At 42.2% G+C, this 26,876-nt stretch overlaps 2 protein-coding genes across 14 annotated transcripts in view; both read right to left on the bottom strand.

Moving 5' to 3' along the window:
- Nucleotides 1–487: 487 nt before the first annotated feature.
- On the bottom strand, nucleotides 488–9,542 carry LOC118392325 (troponin T, cardiac muscle-like). Its single transcript, XM_052460139.1, has 17 exons — nucleotides 9,504–9,542; nucleotides 9,173–9,193; nucleotides 8,830–8,862; nucleotides 8,607–8,627; nucleotides 8,223–8,255; nucleotides 7,928–7,945; nucleotides 7,141–7,158; nucleotides 6,760–6,777; nucleotides 6,327–6,345; nucleotides 6,165–6,228; nucleotides 5,883–5,999; nucleotides 4,126–4,203; nucleotides 3,906–4,019; nucleotides 3,663–3,775; nucleotides 3,275–3,365; nucleotides 2,521–2,561; nucleotides 488–698 (listed from the first exon to the last, which is right to left on the bottom strand). The coding sequence occupies exons 10-17, from the start codon at nucleotides 6,219–6,221 to the stop codon at nucleotides 659–661; spliced, it is 651 nt and encodes a 216-aa protein (XP_052316099.1). The 5' UTR covers nucleotides 6,222–6,228; nucleotides 6,327–6,345; nucleotides 6,760–6,777; nucleotides 7,141–7,158; nucleotides 7,928–7,945; nucleotides 8,223–8,255; nucleotides 8,607–8,627; nucleotides 8,830–8,862; nucleotides 9,173–9,193; nucleotides 9,504–9,542; the 3' UTR covers nucleotides 488–658.
- A 4,177-nt stretch (nucleotides 9,543–13,719) lies between these two features.
- LOC118392326 (non-muscle caldesmon-like) overlaps nucleotides 13,720–26,876 on the bottom strand; it is a 59,314-nt gene continuing 46,157 nt past the window's right edge. For 10 of the 13 annotated variants that reach the window (XM_035784229.2, XM_035784227.2, XM_035784222.2 and 7 more), the window contains 5 exons: nucleotides 26,390–26,524; nucleotides 25,896–25,988; nucleotides 21,895–21,963; nucleotides 18,440–18,476; nucleotides 13,720–15,677 (listed from right to left, as the gene is read on the bottom strand). In XM_035784229.2, the coding sequence (XP_035640122.1) occupies nucleotides 15,658–15,677; nucleotides 18,440–18,476; nucleotides 21,895–21,963; nucleotides 25,896–25,988; nucleotides 26,390–26,524 (354 nt within the window). In that variant the 3' untranslated portion in view covers nucleotides 13,720–15,657. Of the gene's footprint in view, nucleotides 15,678–18,439; nucleotides 18,477–20,313; nucleotides 20,380–21,894; nucleotides 21,964–25,895; nucleotides 25,989–26,389; nucleotides 26,525–26,876 lie in introns of all 13 variants that reach the window. The other 3 variants (XR_004827342.2, XR_004827343.2, XM_035784223.2) reach the window with 3 other exon arrangements.

Raw genomic sequence — 26,876 nt, forward strand, 5'->3', positions numbered from 1 at the left:
ACAATGTCAAGTGAAATTTCTTATGTGACATCGTGATTTTCTACATGCGAAATCATGTGGTTTTTCTGTAAGGGATTGCACTGTGCAGGCAATATTATGTGTTATGTTGTACAGTAGTATTTACGTGTGGTTAATAAATACATTTATTTCAATAACTTGTTGCTTTGTCTAATAATAATAATTGATTGGATTTATATAACGCTTTTTCCAGATGCTCAAAACGCTTTACGTTATGAGTTATGAGCCAGAACTGGAGGGAGAGAAGCAAGCTAGATTTGAATTCACGACCTCAGGGAAATGAGACGAAAGCTTTAGCACTACTGGAGCCACAGTATTGTACATTATGTAATAATAATATATGCCAATTGGCAGACGCTTTTAGTCGTCCGTGCATTTTCAAATGGGTATGTCTTGTACATTTTTTCAGCCTCAAGACTTTTCATTAAAACTTTTCAGATTTTTCATTAAAATCAAACCAGACACGGAATCAAAAGCAAACATATCTTTATTGTTTCTGGCTTCATGCAAACAGTGACCGGTGATAACAGTACATTTCCATAGTAATTTGCATGTACACTGATAACAAGAAGAACAACAAAACAATCCTCCGTCATCGTCTGGCGTCTCAGTCCAGAAGACTTCATCCTGCCAGGTCTCATTACCTCCTGACCGCCTTGGCCTTGCCTCTGCCTTTGGCACTGTGAAACCACACCGCGCAGACAGACCAGTCAAACACCTCTGTCACTCTTTCTATCTGACCACTAGGTGGCGCTATTATGTTGGTATACTTGGGAACAATACACGTAGGTATACTAAGAGCTGAAAGAGATAAGCTCCTCAAGCGATTATTATACTAATGTGAGTGAATACATAGGACCAACAAAATATTGTAAATATCGAGTACATGTATATTCAAAGGTTCTACCAGGATCATCTTCAACAAATCTATCCGAAATATTTTCAGCACCAGAGAGGAAGAGTAGTTTTGAAAGAATGAGTTAGAGATAGTTAGAGATTGATGTATGAAAGAGGGGGAGCGTGGGATGGAGGAGGGGTTGGGAATGGAAACAGAGACAGTTCTGTGAGAGTTGGCATGCATCACAGGATGAAAGGGAAGACAGAACTTTCACACACAGGACCGAGGGTTAGTGAAGGACGAGGATGAATGAATGACATGGCGATCGTGTCCTATCTTCAGCGGTCTTACCGTGATGTTCTCTTAGGGCCAAATCCTAACTCTCATTTTCTCTTAGTTTCCCATTGACATCAATGCATGACTACGTGAACATTTGACTGAATTGGAAGTTAGAATATCACCTGTAATGCACGATTTAAATGTATAATTTATTATAGGCTATCAATCTATCATTCCTCAAGCCTGACAGATGAGTTATAAAGCTATAGCCAGCCAATACCTGTATGTAAAATTCAACTTACCATCAGAAAATAGTGGACAGGAGTCAAACCTTTTTTCCAGAGGTCATTTTTTGGAGGCATTACAGTATGTAATGTATGAACTGCAATGCATATGACTTAACTAAGTTCCTTAGCCTACAAAGACTATAATCTACTGCCAGTTTTGATGATGACACAATGTTCTTGGGCCAATAGTAGGCTGTTGATTAGGATCACGATCTTCCCAGACTATTTGGGTCTATTCTAGATGAATGGAGAGGGATGGATGGAATGGAAGGAGCCACTCTAAAGACTGGTCAAATTAGGATGCAGCACTACGATCCTAATGTTTTCTCCCAGGGTTGGATCATATGCTCCGAGCTAGTTCTCTTCAAGCAGGATCATGTGACTTTAAAAGGCCTTGGGGTTAAGACAGTGAACAGTCAATGGGTGTATCTCAATAGTCTAAATTAGCTCCTTCTCCTTGTCTCCGTTCCTTCATCTGCACTGATGGAAAAAACGCAGGAAAGGTTGCTCTCACATACCCTGTGTCTTCAGATCAATACCGATTAATGGGAGGAGACGTAGAGAGGAAGCCACTTTAGACACACCTCATTGAATGTTCCCAACTGCAAATGTCTTGATAGTAATTCCAAAACTTGATTTAATGTTTTCTTTTAATGAGTAGCATTCATTATCATTTGTTGGTTGGTTTAGGCCCCCCAGGCTCTTTTAAATAGAGAAGAAACTGACCAGTGTGGCTCTGGGTACTTACCTCTGGTGGTCCTGGACACGGGCCAGAAGCTGATTGATCTGTGAAGGGACACACAGTGGAGGCTGCCTAAGCACTGAGACAACACACTGACTGAAATCTGTAGGGAAACCTGGGATCCTGCAGTTTGGAGCCACGGCCTGGCTGCACCGCCACCTGTCTGAGTGTGTGGAGTGTGTGGTTCACCTTTGGTTGAAAGCATTCACCTGTGGTCCACCACCTGACCTGACCCGGTCGCCCGGTTGAGCTTCCCTGAGCCCCGAGTGTAAAATAAAAAACGCTCACTCTGACAACAACGACTGACAGCGGACTACACAACAGTGAGGTTGACGCCCCCACAGCCCATTACTCACAACTTCTGCTGCTCATTGATTCGGGTCTGGAGAACATTCATCTGGAAGCAAGTCAGAGTTTTAGACAGCTGCGCCCCTCGTAGTGTCCTCTTGGGCAGTAGGATTAACACCACCAGTTTCAGAATAGGGGATGTGGCATGATATGCATGTATATGTCTAAACGGCTTTGTATTTCAAGAGTGTAAGTTACTCTCTGTGAAATAGACTGCATTCACAGCATGTAAAGGGACACATGTAATGCTTTGGTAGAGAGCGCAGGCGGCTGGTGGCCCCTTAATTGGGGAGGACGGGCACATAGGAATAGCTGGAACGGAATCAATGGAATGGTATCAAACACATGGTTTCCACATTCATTTTACATGAACATTTTAGTCACTTAGCAGACCCTCTTATCCAGAGAGACGTAAACAGTCAGTGCATTCGTTTTGAGATAGGGGAGACAACCCGATCACAGTTGAAGTAAGTACATTTTTCCTCAATTCACTCCCGTCATTTATTATGAGCCGTCCTCCCCTCACCAGCCCCTTTGTGGTATGCAGTCATTGGATGACAGAGGAGATGATATGGAGGTCAGGACACATGAAAAAGACCCAGACCCATTTGAAGTAAAACATCACAGTCTTGTAGTCATCACCGTATTATACTGTCATGTCATAGGCACGACCAGTGATCTTGTTTTTACCCTGTGGATCACCATGCACAGTACAGCCACTGGTATTATCACCATAGCTTGGACCGGAGTGAGAACACTTACGTCATATTTCTGCTTCTTCAGTTTCTCGCTGAGGTCGAACTTCTCCGCCTCCAGCTCCATCATCCACTGCCACAGCTCATTGGCCTTCTCCCTGCAGGACGACAACCAATGGGACGCCAGCGTTCAGCCAGCATATGAGGTTCTAGTTTTGGTCTCTCCTTCACAGCAGACTTTCTAAGCAACAATGTGTATTCATCTGCATTTCATGTTTTCTTCAATGTATAAACATGTACAATAGATACTTTCAACAATGAAATAGAGCTTTCAGTGTGTGTCTGAAATGATACCCTATCACTTAAAAGTGCATATCTTTTGACCAGAACCCGGGTGCCATTTGGGACTCAGTCAAAGACCTGTGAGTATTTCGGGGTAATTAGATATATCATACTTGAGTTTGTCCTCGTTGAGATGGTCGATGATCAGAGCCTTCCTTCTGTCAGCCAGAATCTTCTTCTTCTTTTCTCTCTCAGTCTGCTTCTTGGCTCCCTTCTTGCCCTCTTGCTGTGGATGGACATCACCGCAGCACAGTGAGAGGGCACGCAAGTGTCATGATAACCACGAGGGGGCAGCAACTCTGATGCAAATGTTGTAATCATGAGAGAGAGCGAGTGCGTGTGGAGCTAGCGCTAACCTTCTGTTGGATGCCACCGTAGGTGTGAGTCATGGTAGTGAGGGCCTTCTTCTTCTTAGCGTCATCATCGTGCTTCCTACGCTGTTCATCTTGCTCCCTCCTCTCTTTCTCTTCCTGCGTCGGGGAGTGAGCAACAGAAGGTTAAAGAAGAGGAGAAAACAACTTGGGCCGCAGTTGGCCTTGACATCACAATGGAAACATTACACAACGAGAGACTCACGGCTAGACGGGCCTGCCTCTCTTTCTCTTGCTCAGCACGAATCCTCTGCTGCTCTGCCCTCTCGGTACGACGCTTCTCCTGCACACACACGCACACACACACACACACACACGCACACACACACGCACGCACGCACGCACGCACGCACACACACACACACACACACACACACACACACACACACACACACACACACACACACACACACACACACACACACACACACACACACACACACACACACACACACACACACACACACAGTTACAGTCCGTGACAGATAAGGTATCCAACCTGATTCATCTGTGTACCTCAAGACTATGTTGGCACACTGAGCCCGGGCTTAAGCTATGGGAGCCAACCAGAATGTTCACCAACACCGACTCTCTTCTCTGTATACATCAATGATGTCGCTCTTGCTGCTGGTAATTCTCTGATCCACCTCTACGCAGACGACACCATTCTGTATACTTCTGGCCCTTCTTTGGACCCTGTGTTAACTAACCTCCAGGCAAGCTTCAATGCCATACAACTCTCCTTCCGTGGCCTCCAATACAAGTCAAACTAAATGCATGCTCTTCAACCGATCGCTGCCTGCACCTGCCCGCCTGTCCAACATCACTACTCTGGACGGCTCTGACTTAGAATACGTGGACAACTACAAATACCTAGGTGTCTGGTTAGACTGTAAACTCTCCTTCCAGACCCACATCAAACATCTCCAATCCAAAGTTAAAACTAGAATTGGCTTCCTATTTCACAACAAAGCATCCTTCACTCATGCTGCCAAACATACCCTTGTAAAACTGATCATCCTACCAATCCTCGACTTCGGCGATGTCATTTACAAAATAGCCTCCAATACCCTACTCAACCAATTGGATGCAGTCTATCACAGTGCCATCCGTTTTGTCACCAAAGCCCCATATACTACCCACCATTGTGACCTGTACGCTCTCGTTGGCTGGCCCTCGCTTCATACTCGTCGCCAAACCCACTGGCTCCATGTCATCTACAAGACCCTGCAAGGTAAAGTCAGTCCCCCCTTATCTAAGCTCGCTGGTCACCATAGCATCACCCACCTGTAGCATGCGCTCCAGCAGATATATCTCTCTGGTCACCCCCAAAACCAATTATTTCTTTGGCCGCCTCTCCTTCCAGTTCTCTACTGCCAATGACTGGAACGAACTACAAAAATCTCTGAAACTGGAAACACTTATCTCCCTCACTAGCTTTAAGCACCAGCTGTCAGAGCAGCTCACAGATTACTACACCTGTACATTGCCCACCTATAATTTAGCCCAAACAACTACCTCTTTCCCTACTGTATTTATTTTATTTATTTATTTTGCTCCTTTGCACCCGATTATTTTTATCTCTACTTTGCACATTCTTCCACTGCAAATCTACCATTCCAGTGTTTTACTTGCTATATTGTATTTTCCACCATGGTCATTTTTGCCTTTACCTCCCTTATCTCACCTCATTTGCTCACATCGTATATAGACTTGTTTCTACTGTATTATTGACTGTATGTTTGTTTTACTCCATGTGTAACTCTGTGTCGTTGTATGTGTCGAACTGCTTTGCTTTATCTTGGCCAGGTCGCAATTGTAAATGAGAACTTGTTCTCAACTTGCCTACCTGGTTAAATAAAGGTGAAATAAAAAATAATATATATATTTTTTTAAACATGCCCATGTAGTGTTCCAGCAGTGTGTGTTTGAGCTCCAGCAGTGCTACAGTAAAGGACTTACGATCCTGTTAACGAGACTGATGAGCTCATCTTCATCTTTCTTCCTCTGGACAAAGTGAGACTCAATCAGAGAGGTCAGCTCAGCCATGTCCTTCTCTTGACGCTTCCTATGCAGGTCCTGTAAAACAAACACGCACACGCACGCACACACACACACACACACACACGCACACGCACACGCACACACACACACGCACACGCACACGCACACAGAGTGAATAGTGTGTTGGGCACTCTTATTGCTATATTCAGGTAATCTAGCTGGTAGGATTGCATCACTCACATCAAAATCGACTTTACCATCTCCCTCTGGTAGCTTTGGAGGGGCAACATTTGGCATAAAACTTCTGAAAAACATCAGAGATGATTCCATCAAATACTCTCCGTTTAATTACTTTGATTCAGTGACACGGCAAACCACAAGAAAGTAGAATCAAACACTTACTTTGGTTTGGCTTTGGAATCTGTAAGTCACAACAGAAAAGGCTATTTTATTTATTTCAAAGTAGAAATAAGAAGTGATCAAATTCAATATAGATGTTTTTCTCAATCTGATTAGTAAAAATCAAAATCTTTTTAAATATCTCTTAACCAAATTGAGAAAAATCCAAAGGTTTGAAGTGTTTTTTAAAACATAAATGGCTTTGGAAATGTTTCAACAGTTGTGAATTGTGCCTTCAGTATGGTCTGTTGTTTATAGCAAAAATAATAAAATGATACATAACTTATTTTAGACTGAGACACATGACTCTAAGAGTGATCTTCTGAAATTCTATACAAAATACACACAGAGAACTTGACAACTACACCTTAAACTGGCTACAGAGAACAAGAATGGATCTAGAACTGTAAGTTACAAAGAACTAGACAACACTCACCTTGAGTCTCTCCACTGGCTGTTGGTGAAACACATACAGAAAAAGAAAGAAGGGATGATTACACACAGAGCTTTCAACACAAGACTCATCCATGTACAGTACACTATGGTAACACATTGGATTATTACTGCAGGATATTTCAGTGATAGGCCTTATCTATTGAAACCTACTGTATGAAAGTGTGTATTACGCAACCAAAACCAATGCATTATCACATAGTGATGGCTCAATGTTCTGACAGGCAGCGTCAGTGGTATGAAACACAACGTATTAGATACTAAGGAATACAAATGAACATTCACAGCAGACCGTCGCAGTCCATAGTTATGGGAGTACACTTCATGCATTCTGTACAAGACAAAAACAACGTATAACAGGTACCTTCTTCTGCAGGCGTTTCTATGTGAGGGACATGAGAACGATTTGTTTAGTAGTCGATAAGACTGAAATGTGGATCAGTGAAGTGGGAGAATATGACGTTGTAAAGCGCATGCTGTTAAAGGTCTATTGATATTGAATCAGTACACATTAGTCAGTAATGGGGGTTAATCAGTATGATACGTTTGTTAGCTGGGTATGCTAAAGTGGCACAAATGGTACCAGTGAAAGGTGTGCTATATAAGCAATAAGGCCCAAGGGGGTGTGGTATATTGGCAATATACCACAAACGCCCGAGGTGCCTTATTGCTATTATAAACTGGTTCCCAACTTAATTAGAGCAGTAATAAAAAAAAACATGTTTTGTCATACACATGGTATACATCTGATATACCATGGCTGTCAGCCAATCAGCATTCAGGGCTCGAACCACCCAGTTTATAATAAAGCTTATAACATACATGCATCTGGGATATCAAATGCAGCTCAAACTAAGTGAATTCGAAGCCAAGAAAAGCTTTACTTTCTACTACTGCGGGGGCGGCTCTGTTATAAAAGCATCATCGGACTGATTGCAAGGACACATGAATGAATCAATAAAGCAGGAAGCATATAATTATGAAAATTAATGTGCAAAAATATTTAGCTGCGACATTGACAGCACCTGTGGGCCAGATTAGCTGCAAGCTGTTGTCGTGCCTAGTTAAAAAATTAAGTTACTACTGCAGATAGAAGGTATAAACCATGCAGGGGAAAACGTTGTAATGTCGAGGTAAAAGATCAAAATTACCTTCTACTGCAGTGGGCTCTTTTGTAAGGATAAGATAATGAGGAGTGGATCAGTTGATTGTAAAAAAATATGAGGTAAAGAAAAATAATACATTTTATAATTGATATAATAATAAAAATAACTCAGTCAGTGTTGTGAAAATAAGTATGTACTGTATGTTGCATTAATACAATGCCGATTGCTCATGTGTCTTCGATTACTTCACTGGCATTAAGGAATGCGTACTATTAGCACAAATGCACATCTATACTAGAAACTAAAGACCATGGATGGTAAAGCAAAAACAGGTCTTTACCTTCTACGTCTGGCTCTGGCTCTGGTTCTGGCTCTATGGTGAAGATACAATGTTAGTATGCGAGGAAAGCTTGAAGCAAAGAAGACAGAACCAAAACAAACATGTTCCACGACATAACGCCAAACTACTGTTGGTAAAATAATAACACCGGTATACTTTTACTCTGAACACTTAAGTCTAATATTGATACTGTAGCTCGGGTACATCTTAATATGCAGCAATGACATTTCATGTTAAAAGCAAGAAAGCATTACCTGGTTCTACGTCTGGTGTGGGCTTTACGGTAACGGTAGCGAAGGATTAGTAAGTGGATCAATTGTTATTATTCGCTAATAATAATCATGTGCAAAAACAAGAAGCATATCAAGCCATGACACGGTTTACCTACAACAGCAGGGGCAGGTTCTGTGGTAAAGTCATATCGTTGATTAGTGAATTTGCAACGAGGGAAGCAAATAACTTAAAAAGGGATAGTTCAGCTATTTTACACATTTAGACCTACAGTAGATACATCGCTTAACTATCACTTTGATAAGGATGATTACTTTGTTTTGGTACTAAGCCAATAATAATAATAATAATAATAATAGCCAAGATAAAAATGTACCTTCTACAGGTTCTGGGGCAGGTTCTGTTATAGCTAAAAGCATAGGATTTTTTAGTGTCAGCCACTGTTATACTAAGGCAGAGTCAATAAGGCAGAGAGAAATACAGCCTTTGATCTGATTATGAAGCAAATATTATTTTACAGCTCCGTGAGGAGAGATATTATGTACGTTATAAATTACAGAATATCTGCGGGACAATTGCTTTCAACTTCATTGACTACAAAAACACTGTGCTCATACCACATCTTTTATTTGTTGTACAGTATATAACTTGTATGTGGGGTACATTACATGTATATTAGCATGCAGAATCTGTACATATGAAGCATTGAAAAGCATTACCTTCCTCTGCAGGAGCAGCATCTATTGTAAGGACATCAGACATATGAATAAGGCTTAAAGCGCATTGTTTTGTTCATCATTAATACAGCCAAAATCATTAATGCAGCATTAACTATAGGAATACTGTATGTCATCTGAAATTAAGGTACCAGTGACTAGAGGCTAAATGTTACAGTGCATTCTGTGAAACTAGTATGTATGACATAGGAATATAGAGTATTTCAACACTGAAGAAAACTGAATCTCTAGCTGTACAATATGCATATATTGATAAAACTATTATATTTATGTATCTGTATACATGCCGTTCACAGCACATGGGACGCTTTACCTTCCTCTGCCGGGACTTCAACCTCGACTGATGAGTGAACAGAAGATTAATTAGTGGTTCAAGGCAATGAGTTGGTAGAAGCACTAACCACTGACCTAGGGTCAGATATTGTTTAAGGATAATAATGATTATGGTTCAGAATTGGTGTATGGTGATCTGACCCTAGACCTGTAGTCAGGGCCACTTATACGATAAGATCAAGGCAAACTGTTTATTACACCATCAAACTGGTATGAAACAAATGTTCATACATAATGATCAGATTGGATCAAATGGTTTGAATCTGATTCAGTATCAGTATCATTTCCATACAGTACATACAAACATTTCATGCAACCATTGTCAGAACATTGAAAACCATTCTAGAGTGAACAACACATTCTGTTTATGGAATGGAGAGTGCATGGTGTAACATGTGTTTAGCTATTGGATGGAATATGGAGTAGGACACATGAAAAGGGTATAAGTCTCATACACATTGAATATCCATGTAAGCATATACCACAAAGACAGAAGGGTAGGAAACCAGTATACAAATGATACGCACGTTCCAAAATGTTTATCTTGAGAGACAAATGTAGACATAGCATTTGAAATTTCACATTAGAAATATCTAGTTTAACGTATATTTTGATCAGGTACACGAAGCATGCGTTAAAAACAATTTATGAATCATTTTTGTTAGTTATTTTTGCTACAGTATATCTATCATGCACTCAATCCAACAACGTCTAAGTAACATACGAAGCCATACAAAGCTTTTACCTTCCTCTGTGGGGGTTTCTGCCACTGCGCAGACACAGTCAGCAATATATTTGCAATATAGCTAATATAGTCAATCTTAGCGATAGATGTGCAATTGAGTGTACAAAACATTAGGAACACCATCCTAATATCGAGTTGCACCCCCTTTTGCTCTCAGAACAGCCTCAATTCGTTAGGGCATGGACTCTACAAGGTGTCGAAAGCATTCCACAGGGATGCTGGCCCATGTCAACTCCAATGCTTCCCACAGTTGTGTTAAGTTGGCTGGATGTCATTTGAGTGGTGGACCATGTTTGATACACATGGGAAATTGTTGAGCGTGAAAAACCCAGCAGTATTGCATTTCTTGACACACACAAACCGATGCGCCTGACACTTAAATCTTTTGTCTTGCTCATTCACCCTCTGAATGTCACACACACAATATATGTTTCAATTGTCCCAAGGCTTAAAAATCCTTCTTTAACCTGTCTCCTCCCCTTCATCTTCACTGATTGAAGAGGACTTAACAGGTGACATCACCTAGACATCACCTGGTCAGCTTATGACATGGAAAGAGCAGGTGTTCCTAATGTTTTGTACACTCAGCTTAAAGTGGGCTTGAAGCATATTTCGTTTAGCCAAAAAGTAATAATCAATTCTCAAAGTCTTACTGTACCTTCCTCCCTGAAAAGAAAACAAACAAAAAAACATGAGACATTTTGTTGGAAGACATTTTTTTTTAAAGAAATCTCATTACTAAATACTCTGTAGTGAAGGCTATAGTTTCTGAGACGACAAAGATAAATATGCCATACTTACTCATTTTCTTCATCTGCCATGTTTAGATTGGATTACCTGGACATGAGAGACAAGAGTACTGATGGTTTCTGTTTCACACAAATAAGCACGAGGAGAAGGAATATAGTGGTGAAATGACTGGGGCATGGATGGATGGCAAAAATACTAGATAAAGATTGAAACCTTTGAATCTTTTTTACCCACACAAAGCTGTGTCTAAAATGGCACCCTTCTCCTGATATAGTGCACTACTTTTAACCAGGGCTCTAGTGCACTAGATAAGGAATATGGACCATTCTAAATGCACTCAGGCCTAGTGACGTTTTCATCTGCGGCACATAGAGATACACAGCACAGTAATATCTGATGTGTTTGAGTTGAGTGTCTGTATGTGGTGTTCTTTCACCACTGGGACTGGCTGCCCTGAGGCCCTCAGCTCTAAACAGCTCCAAGACTAATCCTCAGCCATTTCCTCTTGGCATGGAGGGCTTCTCCTCTCTTCTCTATGGGCAGGATAACCTGATGTCTGGATAACACACTAACCATTACACTGGGACAGCAACGGACACTTTGAGGGCCACATTTAAGCATTCTTTGCACCAGGCACTAAAAGGCACTGTTTACTTTCCAATACTTTATTTATAGATTTCCAGTTTAAGACAAACAGATAACAGTAAATTAAACTTTATTTTATTTTTACAACCACTGACCTGCCATCCCAATCGTAAATCAGTGTATTATAAACGTGTTTACACAGAAATAGCAGGTGAACACTTTGCACAGGTGCTAAGGAATGGCACATATCTCCCAAATATGTACTGGCATTAATTAAACTCCAACGTATTATTTCAAGCTGATGGCCTTGTCATACCAGATACGGGGCATTTTATGGACAACCTGAAGGTTATCATTACTTTACAGACAGGAACAGATTCATGAGGTTATATAGTTCTATATTTAACTAACAAATGTAAGAATGCTATCGTGTGGATGAATCATTTGAGATGACAACTTTCCGTTGAAAGACCAATCGTCAGATCATAAAACTAGAGTCACTCCGTTGATATACAGAGGGGTTATTTTTAACAATAATAAACCACAGTTCATCAGCAGGTGTTAGGTGCTATTCCAGACAATGAAGTTGGCTGAGCTTATTGAGTGCCTACATGCTTGTACACACACACACACACACACACACACACACACACACACACACACACACACACACACACACACACACAGTAAATCAATGAATAACATGCCAGTCAAGGCCAGCTATTTTGGACAACGGGTTGGCCAACCCTCTAGAGCTGTACAAACAGCACCCATCAACTCCACAGCTTTTAGCAACATGCGTTACATTCCAAAAATGATCCCATTATGAAACCATCTATCAGAGGAGATGGGAGTCAATCTTAACATTGACCATATTTGCCATGAAGGTAAAACTGAAGCAAACCTAGAGGGCTGGATTAGAAAACCATTACTCCTCACCTCACCCATCCCTCCTTCCCTATGCCCATCCTCTGACCTTACATGCCAGTTCATTACAAGTGAAGTGTATTTGGGACACACACCTATACATAACATACATTTGGACGGAAGTAACTAGCCTAGAGTGAATTTCTTCAACACCAGACTTCAACTCAGTTGAGGACATAGTGTCCCAGTCCGACCTCCAAATAGCTACAACAGAGAACTCCAGCTAAGAGAGATGTGAAGTAGAATATACACCATCTGTTTAAAGAGCTGTGTCTGAAAACGTATTAACTGAAATCCACCAAGAATTCACAGGCAATGAGACTTGTTTCCCTGTGGAATTAAATGTGTTTTGCATTAATGTGTGCGGTCAGCATTGGGCCCTGGCTGGAGTGCTGGAATAAAATGGTTTGACAGTGGCAGGAATGTTGCGGGTGCCGCTTTCAGCATTAACCAGCATTAAGTCAAAGCCCAAAGCATGCTAACACCCAGTTCCCCCTACAGAAGACTAGCTTAGTGCCCACTGACTGTCTGTCTCGGTCCAGTCTGAGCCATGAGAAGCAAATCAAACAGACGCAAAGAAACAGAATCCATAAACTTTTTGCCTGACATGTATTAGTTCAGCATTTCTTAATGCAACAAAAATATGATTTGGTCCTTCTTGCACAGAAAACATGTATTCCACGTGCCCAGATTGACATGGGTTACAAAACAGCAGTCTAGTCCCAGAGCAGGCATTCATTCACGCATGCATCCCAGCAAAGTGTCATTGTTACAGTCAAGTCAGGGGTCACAGTCAACAGCCTTACCTCCAAACCACACAGGAAAGAGAAATGGACCTGTCTTATTCTTTCAGATCCAGAAACAGACAACTTCAATGAGACTCTAATGCTCACATAATGCAGCCCTGCCACCCATGTGACCACCTCTTATATCTGATTGGTTAGGGCAGTGAAGTCTATTGTTAGAGATAAAGGAAGCCTGATATATATCTCAACCATTAAAGCAGGAACAAGGTCTTAACAGTGGCTCATCTAATCGGGCTATAGTCATGTCATGTCATACTCACACAGACTGTTAACATTCATTTGGTTCTGAGTTCCAAGTTAGGTAGAGGTAAAGCTGTCTAAGCAGTCAATGATATAGTGAGTTCAGTGTTAGAAAGAAAGAGAAAATAAATTGGACAAATTGGAACAATTTATATCTCTTTATTGCTGTTGTTGAGTCAACGGTACAAATATTTCATAACATTCATTCTGTAGGAAACTACCCACTACTATAACAAAGTTGTATCTGAAACGACAGAGAGCCTTGCATAGTTAACTCTACACAATAAATGAGGGTGTTTGAAATAAAATAAAATACAATTTAAGAACGGACAAAAAAAAGCAAATGACCAAAATATGAAATAACAGCAATGTAAAATAATGTTAGATATCTTGGTCAGACTCCATTGCTCGTATTTCTAAGGAGTCGTGGAATGTGGTTGTCAAGGTTTACACAGAACAATCTTACAATGCCCCTGCTAACCTCTATATAATACCCATATTATCAAAGCACGTCATGCAAAATGAATGAATGAAACGTGAAACATAGAACATGGCTAATGAAACGGTAAAAAAAACACACAAAAAAACAGCGGAAGTCATACTGAGTTGGCAACGTGCAAGGTAGTTTATTCGGTGCACGCAACAACAAGGCCTTGAGACCATTGCATGTAAAGGATTTGTGCTGTAAACACGACCTTACATACCACTACGGAACTTTTAGGAAAACTCAAACCCAGAACAAGCGTCGAGCGCAATTGTTGGCTGGAGTCAAAATCTGTCTTCTTTTGACTGACTCAATCCTCTGTCATTGTCAATATCGAAATGTGCACTTTCCCTTCTTTCAGAGTCCTATAGTTAGTACATCGGATTTGGGATTAAATGGCAAGGCGACATACGGTTTAAACCAACGCCGTCTCATGGTACAGGCATAGTATATAAATGTGTATCTGGCCTGCCATATTCAGACAAACTCACTGACAAAGCGGAGGTCTTTAACCTCCTGAATAGAAGCCATTGGAGCATGCATGTGAATAAGCCCGGCGGCGTGCTTAGTGGTGTGGAATGTTGTGGGTCAGAGAGTCCTTAAAATGAGGATGTAACTCTTTTAAGTACACCTGCTGAATTATGGGTCGTTTGAAAGTTTAACAAAGTGAATTTAGAGATTCAAACAGCAGGTACAAAAGCTACAAAGACAGCCGATGACAAAACACGTTAAAAAAAAACATAAATAAATTGAAACTAGGATAATAAACGTTATAATAGCCGTTTTAATATACAACTTTCCTTTAGTTGCTTGCACTGCCTTTCATTGCCTCTTGTCGGTTGGTAGTCACTCAATTTTAGAGTACAAAAGCGAAACAAATCTTGAGTATAAAGCTGTAATAGAAGATACAGTATAATATTCATAACGACGTGTACTTATGTGCTAACACATATGAACTCAGACCATTGTTGCACTAATTGGTAAGACAAAAAAAAGGTGAAATAAGCCAAATGTACGGAGTCCGTATAATCTCTCTCCTGAACTGGTGAACATGAATAAAATAGCCGTGTGTGAAGCTTTGCTTTAAATATAAATTTAAAAAAGAAGTGAGATGGACGACATGGACAGAGCATTGATGGTAGACGTATCTCTTTGGAACACGGATATGATTGTGGAACTGGACACCTCACATAAAAGCATTTCTCTACTATATTCAAACTACACATGTACTGAAGAGCGCATGGGCAATATATCTAATTTCAATTCAGTTTTTTATCTTCTGTAAGTTTTTGCTTCTAACATATAAAACAAATGACCATATTATAAAACATCCAAATTTCACAGCATATTCTTTTGTTTGTTTGTTGTGAAAGTAAGCCATAGTAAGTCGTTGTGCAAAGGCACTACACTGTCATGTGACGAGATGGTTGGTGGCTGTTCGTTTCAGTACAGTGCTTATTAAATAGAATCTCCTGTTTCTCTCCATTCCTTGGGTTCCCTCAGGGTGGTGGTCATATTTGTTTTGGTATAATACATAGAAAAGGAAGAGTCTTGGATTGTCTTGGTCCCCACCAGCCATCAGAAGAAGCTCGTTGTATCATTCGTGTCCCATACCTGCTGAGAGACAGAGACAACTCGATAAGAGCTACAGTCAAAATCTAAGGGTTGAATACTCTAACCTACAGTACCAGTCAAAAGTTTGGACACACCTACTCATTCCAGGATTTTTCTTTATTTTTAGTATTTTCTACATTGTAGAATAATAGTGAAGACATCAAAACTATGAAATAACACATATGGAATCATGTAGTAAGCAATTTTTTTTTTTAAACAAATCAAAATATATTTTATATTTGAGATTCTTTAAAATAGCCACCCTTTGCCTTGACAGCTTAGCACACTCTTGGCATTCTCTCAATCAGGTTCATGATGTAGTTACCTGGAATGCATTTCAATTAAAAGTTCAGTTGTGGAATTTATTTCCTTCTTAATGTGTTTGAGCCAATCAGTTGTGTTGTGACAAGGTAGGGGTGGGTATACAGAAGATAGCCCTATTTGGTAAAAGACCAAGTCCATAAGAACAGCTCAAATAAGCAAAGAGAAATGACAGTCCATTACTTTAAGACATGAAAGTCAGTCAATATGGAAAAGTTGCTTCATGTGCAGTTGCAAAAACCTATGATGAATATGGCTCTCATGAGGACCACCACAGGAAAGGAAGACCCAGATTGATCTCTGCTGCAGAGGATCAGTTCATTAGAGTGAACTGCACCTCAGATTGCAGCCCAAATAAATGCTTCAGAGTTCAAGTAACAGATGCATCTCAACATCAATTGTTCAGAGGAGACTGCGTGAATCAGGCCTTCATGGTTGAATTGCTGCAAAGAAACCACTACTAAAGGACACCAATAGGAAGAAGAGAAGTGGAAATCTGTTCTTTGGTCTGACGAATCCAAATTTGAGATTTTTGGTTCCAACCTCCGTATCTTTGTGAGATGCAGACTAGGTGAACAGATGATCTCTGCATGTGTGGTTCCCACCGTTAAGCACGGAGGAGGAGGTGTGATGGTGTGGGGGCACTTTGCTGGTGACACGGTCAGTGATTTATTTTGAATTCAAGGCACACTTAACCAGCTTGGCTACCACATCATTCTGCAGCGCTAGGCCATCCCATCTGGTTTGCTCTTAGTGGGATGTTTTTCAACAGGACAATGACCCAACACACCTCCAGGCTGTGTAAGGGCTATTTGACCAAGAAGGAGAGTGATGGAGTGCTGCATCAGATGACCTGGCCTCCACAATCACCCGACCCAAACCCAATTGAGATGGTTTGGGATGAGTTGGACCGCAGAGTGAAGGAAAAGCAGCCAACAAGTGCTCAGCATGTATGGGAACTCCTTCAAGACGGTTGGAAAAGCATTCCAGGTGAAGCTGGTTGAGAGAATGCCAAGTGTGCAAAGCTGTCATCAAGGCAAAGGGTGGCTACTTTGATGAATGTCAAATATAAAATACTTTTTTGGTTACTACAGGATTCCATATGTGCTATTTCATAGTTGAATGAGTAGGTGTGTTCAAACGTTTAACTGGTACTATATGTCTGATGGGTTAAATCCACACATCCATCCACCCACCCACACATACATATCTATTAGAAAGGGATCTAGGATGTCTCGCCTCAGGACAAAACCATTATGCCTTTACCCACAGTCAGTCAAATTTAGCCAGCTAAAGAGACCTCTGTCTTGGTTGCAATCTTGATCTGGTGTTAAGTCTTTGCAGTATGACTAGAGCCTTCAGTAAGAACAGTTAAGCAGGCCTTTCTGCATGAGACTGGGGTTGTTGCATGCTGTTCAATGTGGTGTCAGATGCCTGTGAGGTCCCTGCCTGCCTACCTGTCTCTACTGACATTTATATAACTGACGCCTGTCATGTTGTCATTTGCCCTTCTCTCAGCGACAACAAAGAGGAGGGGGTTGAATACAAGGTGTGTGTGTGTGTGTGTGTGTGTGTGTGTGTGTGTCGAGAAACGTTGGATGTGTGTAGCTATTTCAAGTGTCTCTCTCTCTCTACTTTAACACATTTAGGATTAAAGTAGAGAGACAGATTGTCTTGGGTCGAGATTTTCAGAAAGCACTAACTATGTAGCCACACCGTGTCTAAACTGTGAAGTCAGCTTGTTATATTGAGTTTGCCTCTCCTCTGCTAGCCCCTGACAAAATGAGGTGTATGGCGTGATAATCTTCCACCACACAAGCTAGTAATGTGTCAACCCAACAGCTGTTCATTTGTTCACAGCCTGGAAGGTCCGACCCCAACAATAGAATCCAGGTCAGAGTAAGGAGCAGAGGGGCGAGTGGGGTTGATGCAGGGGAGTTGAAGGCGGGGGGGTTGGAAAAACGACACATTACACAGACACGCCCGGCATCCCTGAAGGTCAAACAGTTCTCTCTACCAGGACAAAAGGAGTTGTGGCGCGCGGGCCACTTTGGAAATAGAACACAATGCGAAAGTGGTATCTGAAAACGCCATCGCCAGAGAGCCAAACAGCAAACACAGATGATTTACAGCTGACGCCAGGTCCCAGGGGCGATAGTGTTACAGGGTGGGAAGGAAGGGAGTTATGGGTGCTGCTGGGCCACATGGTCGACGGTAAATTACAACAGGCTCCTCTCCCTGTCCCTTTTCAGATGGAGCAGAACCCTTTAACCTCACCGTCTCTGGGTGTGTATTGTCAGTAGAGCACAGACTTATGAATAACGTAGACACAAAGACATGCATAGGCCCAAACAAGATGGGCACAGATACACACACAGTCAGTCACCTTTGACCTCAGCCCAAGGCTTAAAACTATGTTGGTAATGGTAAGAGAATGGACTCACCGTTGGCGACAGATTTATTCTCCCCTCTGCCAGTCACCTGAGAGAAGATAGGTGGAGAAATAAGTCAAGAGAGAAAGTCATCTGAGGTAGCAGTCCATTTAGTCAACGCTGCCATTTCCTGAGAGAGAAGCTGTGTGCACTGGAACCTTTCGATCTCAGGCCGTGGTTCGACCAAATTCTACATTAATAAGGAAGGGTTGATGTTCAATTGAGTAGGATTTCCATTATTTTTAGGGCCTTCGGTTGAGAGGTTTGAGACAAGAGTACAAATGCCACAGTAATGAACCATGAAGCTTATTCCAGCCAAACGGGGGAATTTGGGGAAACAACATGAACAGGGTTCACATCCTGCCCAACACATCCAAACCCTGCATTCACATCCCCAAACACACAGCCACACAAAGCCTATCCAGCAAAGCCAGGTTGCGGTGGTTCGTGGACGACGTCTCCCATAGTTCCCTGTTGTAACACTGTCCTGCCTGTGTCCCAAATGGCATCCTATGCCCTATATGGTGCAATACTTTTGACCAGAGCCTTAAAAGGAGTGCACTATATAGGGAATAGGTTGCCACTAATATCCCGCCCGCTCCCATGAACTCATCCCAAGCCCATCAGGCTCCTACGTCCCCTATCCCCCCATACAGCTCCCCTGAAATCACCACAATTTGTGGTTAGTTAATAACACAGCTCATAACCGCTAGCCCGCTACCTTCCCCTGCGCCACGCCTGGTTTACGTCAGCACTAACCAGTAGTCTAGTGCCCCTCCAGTTCTATGTGGCTCGCCACAGCATTGGACTGCACTGCTGGCAGGCTGCTGTACTCTGTCTGTGTGTTCCGCTATAGGGAGACAGCAGAGCAAGGCATGCCAGGGCCTATTTCACAAGCCTCTCTTCTCCAGGGGCCAAATTTAGAGCCATTCCATAAATAAATATAATTATTGTGTCTTTTATCGGTGAAATATCATCCTAGTAAATAGCAGAGGCCACTTGGTGGGGTTGTGGCCAACACTGTGGTCGTTGGAGCGCCATGGGGTCCTGTATTGTGAGGGTCACAGTAGAGGTTGGAAATAGCTGTCCTTTCAACTGCCTGTTCAGGATGTGGTTAAAATGAACCACACATACAGTAGCAAGGATTGGTTCTGCTAGTAAGGCCAAGTGTATGTATTATGTGTAAAATGAAGTGTACCTCTACAAAAACATGAACTGAAATATACAGTAGAGTAGAAAGGACTATACAGGAAGAGTGGGTGCTGTTGTGTCTAAGAGGGGAAATTAAAGGATGGAAAAAAATATAGAACAGCCATTTTGTGAAAGGCACTTGAGGCACTAATTACCCATAGTATAGTATATTTAAGCAATAAGGCATGGGGGGGGGGTGGTATATGGCCAATATAACACGGCTAAGGGCTGTTCTTAAGTACGACGCAACGCGGAGTGCCTGGATACAGCCCTTAGCCGTGGCATATTGGCCATATACCACAAACCCCGAGTTGCCTTATTGCTATTATAAACTGGTTACCAATGTAATTAGAGCAGTAAAAATAAATGTTTTGTCATACCCGTGGTATACGGTCTGATATACCACGGCTGTCAGCCAATCAGCATTCAGGGCTCGAACCACCAAGTTTATATATTTCAATAGCACAATGCATGGCCCTTAACATTGACTTCTATTTACAGTGCAGCTTTCCTGGTTCCAGATCTTCTTGTGCTGCCTTTCCAACTCCTATGGTCATTGCTACAAACAGATCTGGGACCAGGCCAGAGCGAATTATTACCAGTAAAAGAGAAGAAGACCTGACATCATAGTAGACTGAGGTCATTCCAGTGATAATATTAGTGCAGTGAAGTTGACATCTTTAAAACATCTTTACCTCTCCAGGGTTTCCAGACTAGTTAACGGTGAAGTCAACTAGCTAAGAGAGCTCTTCTTCAGAGCTCTTCAAACAGAAACAAGACAAAGCAACAAGCCGTTGTTATCCCCCTAGCTGGAAAATGTACATCATATGATATTATTAACTAACAGATGAATACTACAGGGCCACAAAACACTCCCCAGGTATAATTTTAAGTGTACTGTTGTTGTGTGACATGTGAATGTACTGTAGAGTTTACTGTATATGTGTCCTAATTGAAACCTTATTCTCTATGTAGCGCACTACTTTAGACCAAGGCTCATAAGGCTGTAGTATATATATATATTTTTTTTAAACAAGTGCTCTGTGTAGGGAGTAGGGTACCACTTGGGACACAACTGTGTGAGAAAGGATGATGGTAAAAATTCCAGTAATTTTTAGGATTTTTGCTAAGTTTTGACATCCGTAACTATACTAACAAAAATATAAATGCAACATGCAAGAATTTCAAAGATTTTACAGAGTTACACTTCATATGAGGAAATCAGTGAATTGAAATAAATAAATTAGGCTCTAATCTATGGATTTCACATGACTGGGAATACAGATATGCATCTGTTGGTCACAGATACCTCAGGATCTCGTCACGGTATTTGTGTGCATTCAAATTCCCATTCATAAAATGCAGTCGTGTTCGTCGTCCGTAGCTTATTCCTGCCCATACCATAATCCCCCCGCCACCATGGGCACTCTGTTCACAAAGTTGACATCAGCAAACTGCTCACCCACACGATGCCATACACGTGGTCTGCGGTTGTGATGACAGTTGGAAGTACTGCCAAATTCTCTAAAATGACGTTGGTGGCGGCTTATGGTAGAGAAATGAGCATTAAATTATCTAGTAACAGCTCTGGTGGGCATTCCTGCAGTCAGCATGCCAAATGCACCCTCTCTCAAAACATGAGACATCTGTGGCATTGTGTTGTGTTACAAAACTGCACATTTTAGAGTGGCCTTTTATTGTCCCCAACACAAGGGGCACCTGTGTAATGATAATGCTGTTTAATCAGCTTCTTGATATACCACATCTGTCAGGTGGATGGATTATCTTGGCAAAGGAGAAATGCTCGCTAGCAGGGATGCAAACAAATTTGTGCACAAAATTTGTGAGAAATAAGCTTTTTGTTGTTTATGGAAGATTTCTGGGATCTTTTATTTCTGCTCATGAAACATGGGACCAACACTTTACATGTTGCGTTAATATTTTTGTTCAGTGTACATTCTTCATGGCATTAGCCATGGTCTAAACTCAGGTGTGTTTTCAGGTGTGTGTGTTTATGTACATGAACACTTAGAAAAAAGGGTTCCAAAAGAGTTCTTCGGCAGTCCCCATAGGAAACCCTTTGTGAAAAGGGTTCTACATGGAACGCAAAAAGGTTCTATCTAGAAACAAATAAGTTCTCCTTGGAATCAAAAAGGGTTATTCAAAGGGTTATCCTATGGGGACAGCTGAAGAACCCTTTTAGGTTCTAGATAATACATTTTTTACAAGAGTGTATGTGTGTGTGTACTATGAAGAGTTCAGGTGGTTCGGGTTACCTTGGCTGGGGAGGAGCCCTTGTTTTCCCACAGACTTCTCTTGTTGGTCACATCTCCTGGCTTTAGGTCCTGCAAAGAGAGAAAGGAGGGATGGAAAAAGGGAGAGAGAGAGAGAGAGAGAGAGGGGGGTGGGGCCTTGCATCAGTGTCTGTAGTCCCCGTCAACTCACATTCAAGACACACAATTCCAACAATGGATGCAGTATTTTAGTTGAGGAAACAGAAGTGCGTCAACAATTGGGTTGTAATACTTGAGGTGCTGAGAAAAGGGATGGGAGAAGAGGCAGAAAGAGAAGTCCAGCAGAAAGAAGGAGGGATGACAAAGAGAAGGATTACCCCAGAGAGGTGCTGAGCTAGGAGGGGAAAGGAGAAATAGTCACTTCAGATTGAAGAATGGAAGAAGCTTCTAAAGGAAAGAAGACAGAAGAGCGACAGTCAGTAAAGAATATTTCAGAAATGCAATTCTGTTATGCTCATTTTAACCACAAGAGGGAGACAGATGTTGCAGTCATTTCAAGACATCATTTGTCAGCAGGCAGAGGCAGTCCAGACCAAACATTCCCAGAGAGCAAGTCAGTCACCCATATCAGAATCTATATCGGAGAGCGATCATGACTCATCAATCAAGTCTTTTATGTCAATTATTTAAGTGAAAGTCACTTTTAATGTCCATGTAAAACTCACAAGGGTTCTTAGCTGGTTAAAAAGCTACACATCAAAGGTTGGCAGTAGGTATCATGTTACCGACCGTATAACGAGCCACACCAAACCACTCACAATGAGCGGGCCTTCTGCACCGCTTCTTCTCAACACCACGTCACCATGGCAACGGCCCTCTAGCGGCCACACGGTGTACCACTACGCCGCCATGATCTATGACTCCGACAGAGGTTATGGCAGTGGCTACTGTATGTACGTTTGCATTCTTGTGCTGCCCTCACACTTTGCGCCTCTTTGAAAACAGGTCTGGGCGTAGCATGAACGTCTTACAATAAACACTGTGTGAAGTTTAAATTATGGTGCAGGAGAGGACTACAGAGATTAAAGGACTGGGCTGCGTCCAGAATGGCACCCCTATTCCATGCACTACTTTTGAACAGATCCCTATGGAGTACTCTAGCAGTGCTTTTCCATCGAGACTTAACCCAAACCAGTGGGCCACCAGTTTTACTTAACCTTTGTTTAACTAGGCAAGTCAGTTAAGAACAAATTTCTATTCTACAATGACGCCCTACCCCGGGCCAAACCCTCCCCTAACCCGGACGGCGCTGGGCCAATTGTGCTCCGCCCTATGGAACTCCCGATCACGGCCAGTTGTGATACAGCCCGGGATCAAACCAGGGTCTGTAGTGATGCCTCTAGCACTGAGATGCAGTGCCTTAGACCGCTGCGCCACTCGGGAGCCCCAGAGTTTTGAAGTTCTATGGTAATGTCAGCTCTTGCATTATTGTGTTTCCATCAGTGTGACACGACATTTCAGTCACTTAGCAGACACTCTTATCCAGAGCAAATGACAGGAACAGTGGGGTTAAGGGTTAAGTGCCTTGTTCAAGGCGACATCAACAGATTTTTTTTTCACCAAGTCAGCTCAGGGACTCAAACCAGCAACATTTTGGTTACTGGTCCAATGCTGTTAATCACTCGGCTACCTGCCGCCTAAAGACTTGTGACTAAAGACTTGTGCCGAGCAGAATCAACGACCTCTGCATCATTCAAGACTGTTGCTTTGTGAGAAGGTGTTAAAGTTCACCGTTTACAATTGTTACGTAACGGTCAGCTGAAAAGTACACAGGGTCCTTGGCTCCAAATTAGAGCAGGTCCACCATAGCCATGGCTGAGTGAGACGTGGGCGCCGGTCCACGGAGATGGAAACAGAAAAGTCTGAGTCTGCTGGGTAAAATACTGGGATTAAATACGGCATATGGGCCCTGGTCAAAAGTAGTGCACTACGTAGGGAATAAGGTGCCATTTGAGATGAAGCACTGGTATGTTGGATTCATCCATGCAGCCCAGCATGGGAAGCAGCCTGTCTGACTAAAGCCCTAAGTCCTTCTGATAACCAGCACGTGATCCATGGTAGGAACCATGCCACATTTCATACTAAACTAATACATACTACGATAATATGTGACAAATAAATGACTGCGGTTATGTGCTATGTGTTTTTCCTTCATGACTTCATGGTTATAACTATACTGTGCTTTGGCAAAGTGGGTGGGGTTATATCCTTCCTGTTTGGCCCTGTCCGGGGGTATCATCGGATGGGGCCACAGTGTCTCCTGACCCCTCCTGTCTCAGCCTCCAGTATTTATGCTGCAGTAGTTTGTGTCGGGGGGCTAGGGTCAGTTTGTTATATCTGGAGTACTTCTCCTGTCTTATCCGGTGTCCTGTGTGAAAGTTAAGTAGGCTCTCTCTAATTCTCTTTTTCTTTCTTTCTCTCGGAGGACCTGAGCTCTAGGACCATGCCTCAGGACCACCTGGCATGATGACTCCTTGCTGTCCCCAGTCCACCTGGCCGTGCTGCTGCTTCAGTTTCAACTGTTCTGCCTGCGGCTATGGAAACCTGACCTGTTCACCGGACGTACTACCTGTCCCAGACCTGCTGTTTTCAACGCTATAGAGACAGCAGGAGTGGTAGAGATACTCTTAATGATCGGCTATGAAAAGCCAACTGACATTTATTTACTCCTGAGGTGCTGACTTGCTGCACCCTCAAACACTACTGTGATTATTATTATTTGACCATGCTGGTCATTTATGAACATTTGAACATCTTGGCCATGTTCTGTTATAATCTCCACCCGGAACAGCCAGAAGAGGGCTGGCCACCCCTCATAGCCTGGTTCCTCTGTAGGTTTCTTCCTAGGTTTTGGCCTTTCTAGGGAGTTTTTCCTAGCCACCGTGCTTCTACACCTGCATTGCTTGCTGTTTGGGGTTTTAGGCTGAGTTTCTGTACAGCACTTTGAGATATCAGCTGATGTAAGAAGGGCTATATAAATACATTTGATTTGATTTTGATTATAACTCAACAGCTAATCCACTTTGTTAATTGTCTTTTAATATGAGTTATATTTCAAATTCACTAGGTGACGCGAGACTATTTCTCCCAACAGGGCACATCATCTTCCTACCGCTCCAATAGTTACAGGCAATTATTAATACAAGTACAAATATACATGGAAGCTAACAGCACTTCTCAAAACTATTCGAAAATACTGTATACACTGAGTGTACAAAACATTAAGTGCACCTTCCTAATATTGAGTTGCAACACCCCCCCCCTTTGCCCTCAGAACAGCCTCAATTCATCGGGGAATAGACTCTACAAGGTGTCGAAAGCATTCCACATGGATGCTGGCCCATGTTGACTCCAACTCTTCCCACAGTTGTGTCAAGTTGGCTGGATGTCCTTTGAGTGGTGGACTATTCTTGAGACACACAAGAAACTGTTGAGGTGAAAAACCCAGCATCGTTGCAGTTCTTGACACATTCAAACCGGTGCGCCTGGCACCTACCTACTACCATACCCTGTTCAAAGGCACTTCAATCTTTTGTCTTTCCCAGTCACCTTCTGAATGGCACACATACATAATCCACGTCTCAATTGTCTCAGGACTTAAAATCCTTCTTTAGCCTTCATCTACACTGATTGAAGTGGATTTAACATCAATAAGGGATGGTATATTTCACCTGGATTCACCTGGTTAGTCTATGTCATGGAAAGAGCAGGCGTCCTTAATGTTATTTACACTCTGGCTAGTTCACGGAAAGCCCTATCCATCATCATTAAATGAGCTTAAGTTTCTGGTCTGATGAATGCTTGCTTACACTACAGCTCAAGTGCAGGAGCAACACTGAGTTGGGACCGCACATATACTATGTTTCATAATGAGTGTCTGTTCGCTGTCTCCCTTGAAAAAGACGTTGTTCATCTCAATAAAGGATAAATATAGGATTAGATAAAGAGGTGTACTATAAGTGGTTGTCGTGGAGACGACCTACCGCGGGCCTTCCTCCCGGCGTTTTGCTCTCGGGGGTTTTATTCAGCCAGTCGTTGATGCGGCCCGCCACACCTATCTTCATCCCAGCTGCTTCCTGTGTGTAGAGGAGGGAACAGAAAAAAAAGACATGGGCAAAGTTCAACTCCAGCAGAACGCCCTGGGCTGGTCGTCATCGAGGATGAACAGGAAGTGGCAGGAAGTGGATACGATTCTGAGAAAGCGTTGTCGCCACACAATTGACTGTGACTTCATTGTGCCAATACTAGATATGTTTATTTATAATTACTTAGTTTTAACTGTTAGTTTGTTTTGCCAATATCTAATTTGTTGTCAAGTTAAGGTTTCTTTTATTTTCAAATATCAGTTTTTGTTTTGAATTCTCTGTAGTTTTAGCTTTGAAGCAACACCTTTTGTATGTTGTACATTTGTGGTATATAAATCTTTGAATGTTTTTGAGTAACCCCCCCCCTCCCCCGGTTGTTTCCCGGTCCCCACCTTGTACGTGCCCCCGCCGCCCCCGGGCGAGTTGAACACGCTGCCTTTCTCCCACATGCTCTTAATGTTGCGTATCCCATCTGTCACCATGGGCAGGTCCACGGCACCGGAGCGTGGGGACCGCATATCCTTGTTCTGTATAGGGAGAAGGGAATGGGAGACTACGTCAGTGTTGGATTCAGAGTGGGGAATGATCGGTGTCGGCAAAGGAGAGAAGAGAAATGTCTTATTGCGTTTTCGTATCTGGAATTCTTTTTGTGACTTGTTTAAAAATGGCCGTGAGGAAGGAGCCATACAAATCAAATCAAATTGCGTTTGTGACAAATGCAATTTCACTTTACAGTGAAATGCGTACTTACAAGCCCTTAACCAACAATGCCGTTTTAAGAAAAATAAGTGTTAAGTAAAAAAATAGGAAATAAAAGTAACAAATAATTAAAGAGCAGCAGTAAAATAACAGTAGTATGGCTATATACAGGGGGTACCG

This window comes from Oncorhynchus keta, chromosome 13, assembly GCF_023373465.1.
Source record: "Oncorhynchus keta strain PuntledgeMale-10-30-2019 chromosome 13, Oket_V2, whole genome shotgun sequence".
In the NCBI taxonomy this organism is placed as follows: Eukaryota; Metazoa; Chordata; class Actinopteri; order Salmoniformes; family Salmonidae; genus Oncorhynchus; species Oncorhynchus keta.

Bases quoted from the DNA above. Each gene is read 5' to 3' on its own strand.
- LOC118392325 (XM_052460139.1), bottom strand. From the start codon at position 6,221: ATGCCAAATGTTGCCCCTCCAAAGCTACCAGAGGGAGATGGTAAAGTC. The intron at 4,204-5,882 runs GTAAGTCCTTTA...GTGTGTGTGCAG, and splicing joins TCAGTCTCGTTAACAGGATC to GAGAAGCGTCGTACCGAGAG. The intron at 4,020-4,125 runs GTGAGTCTCTCG...TCCCCGACGCAG, and splicing joins AGAGGCAGGCCCGTCTAGCC to GAAGAGAAAGAGAGGAGGGA.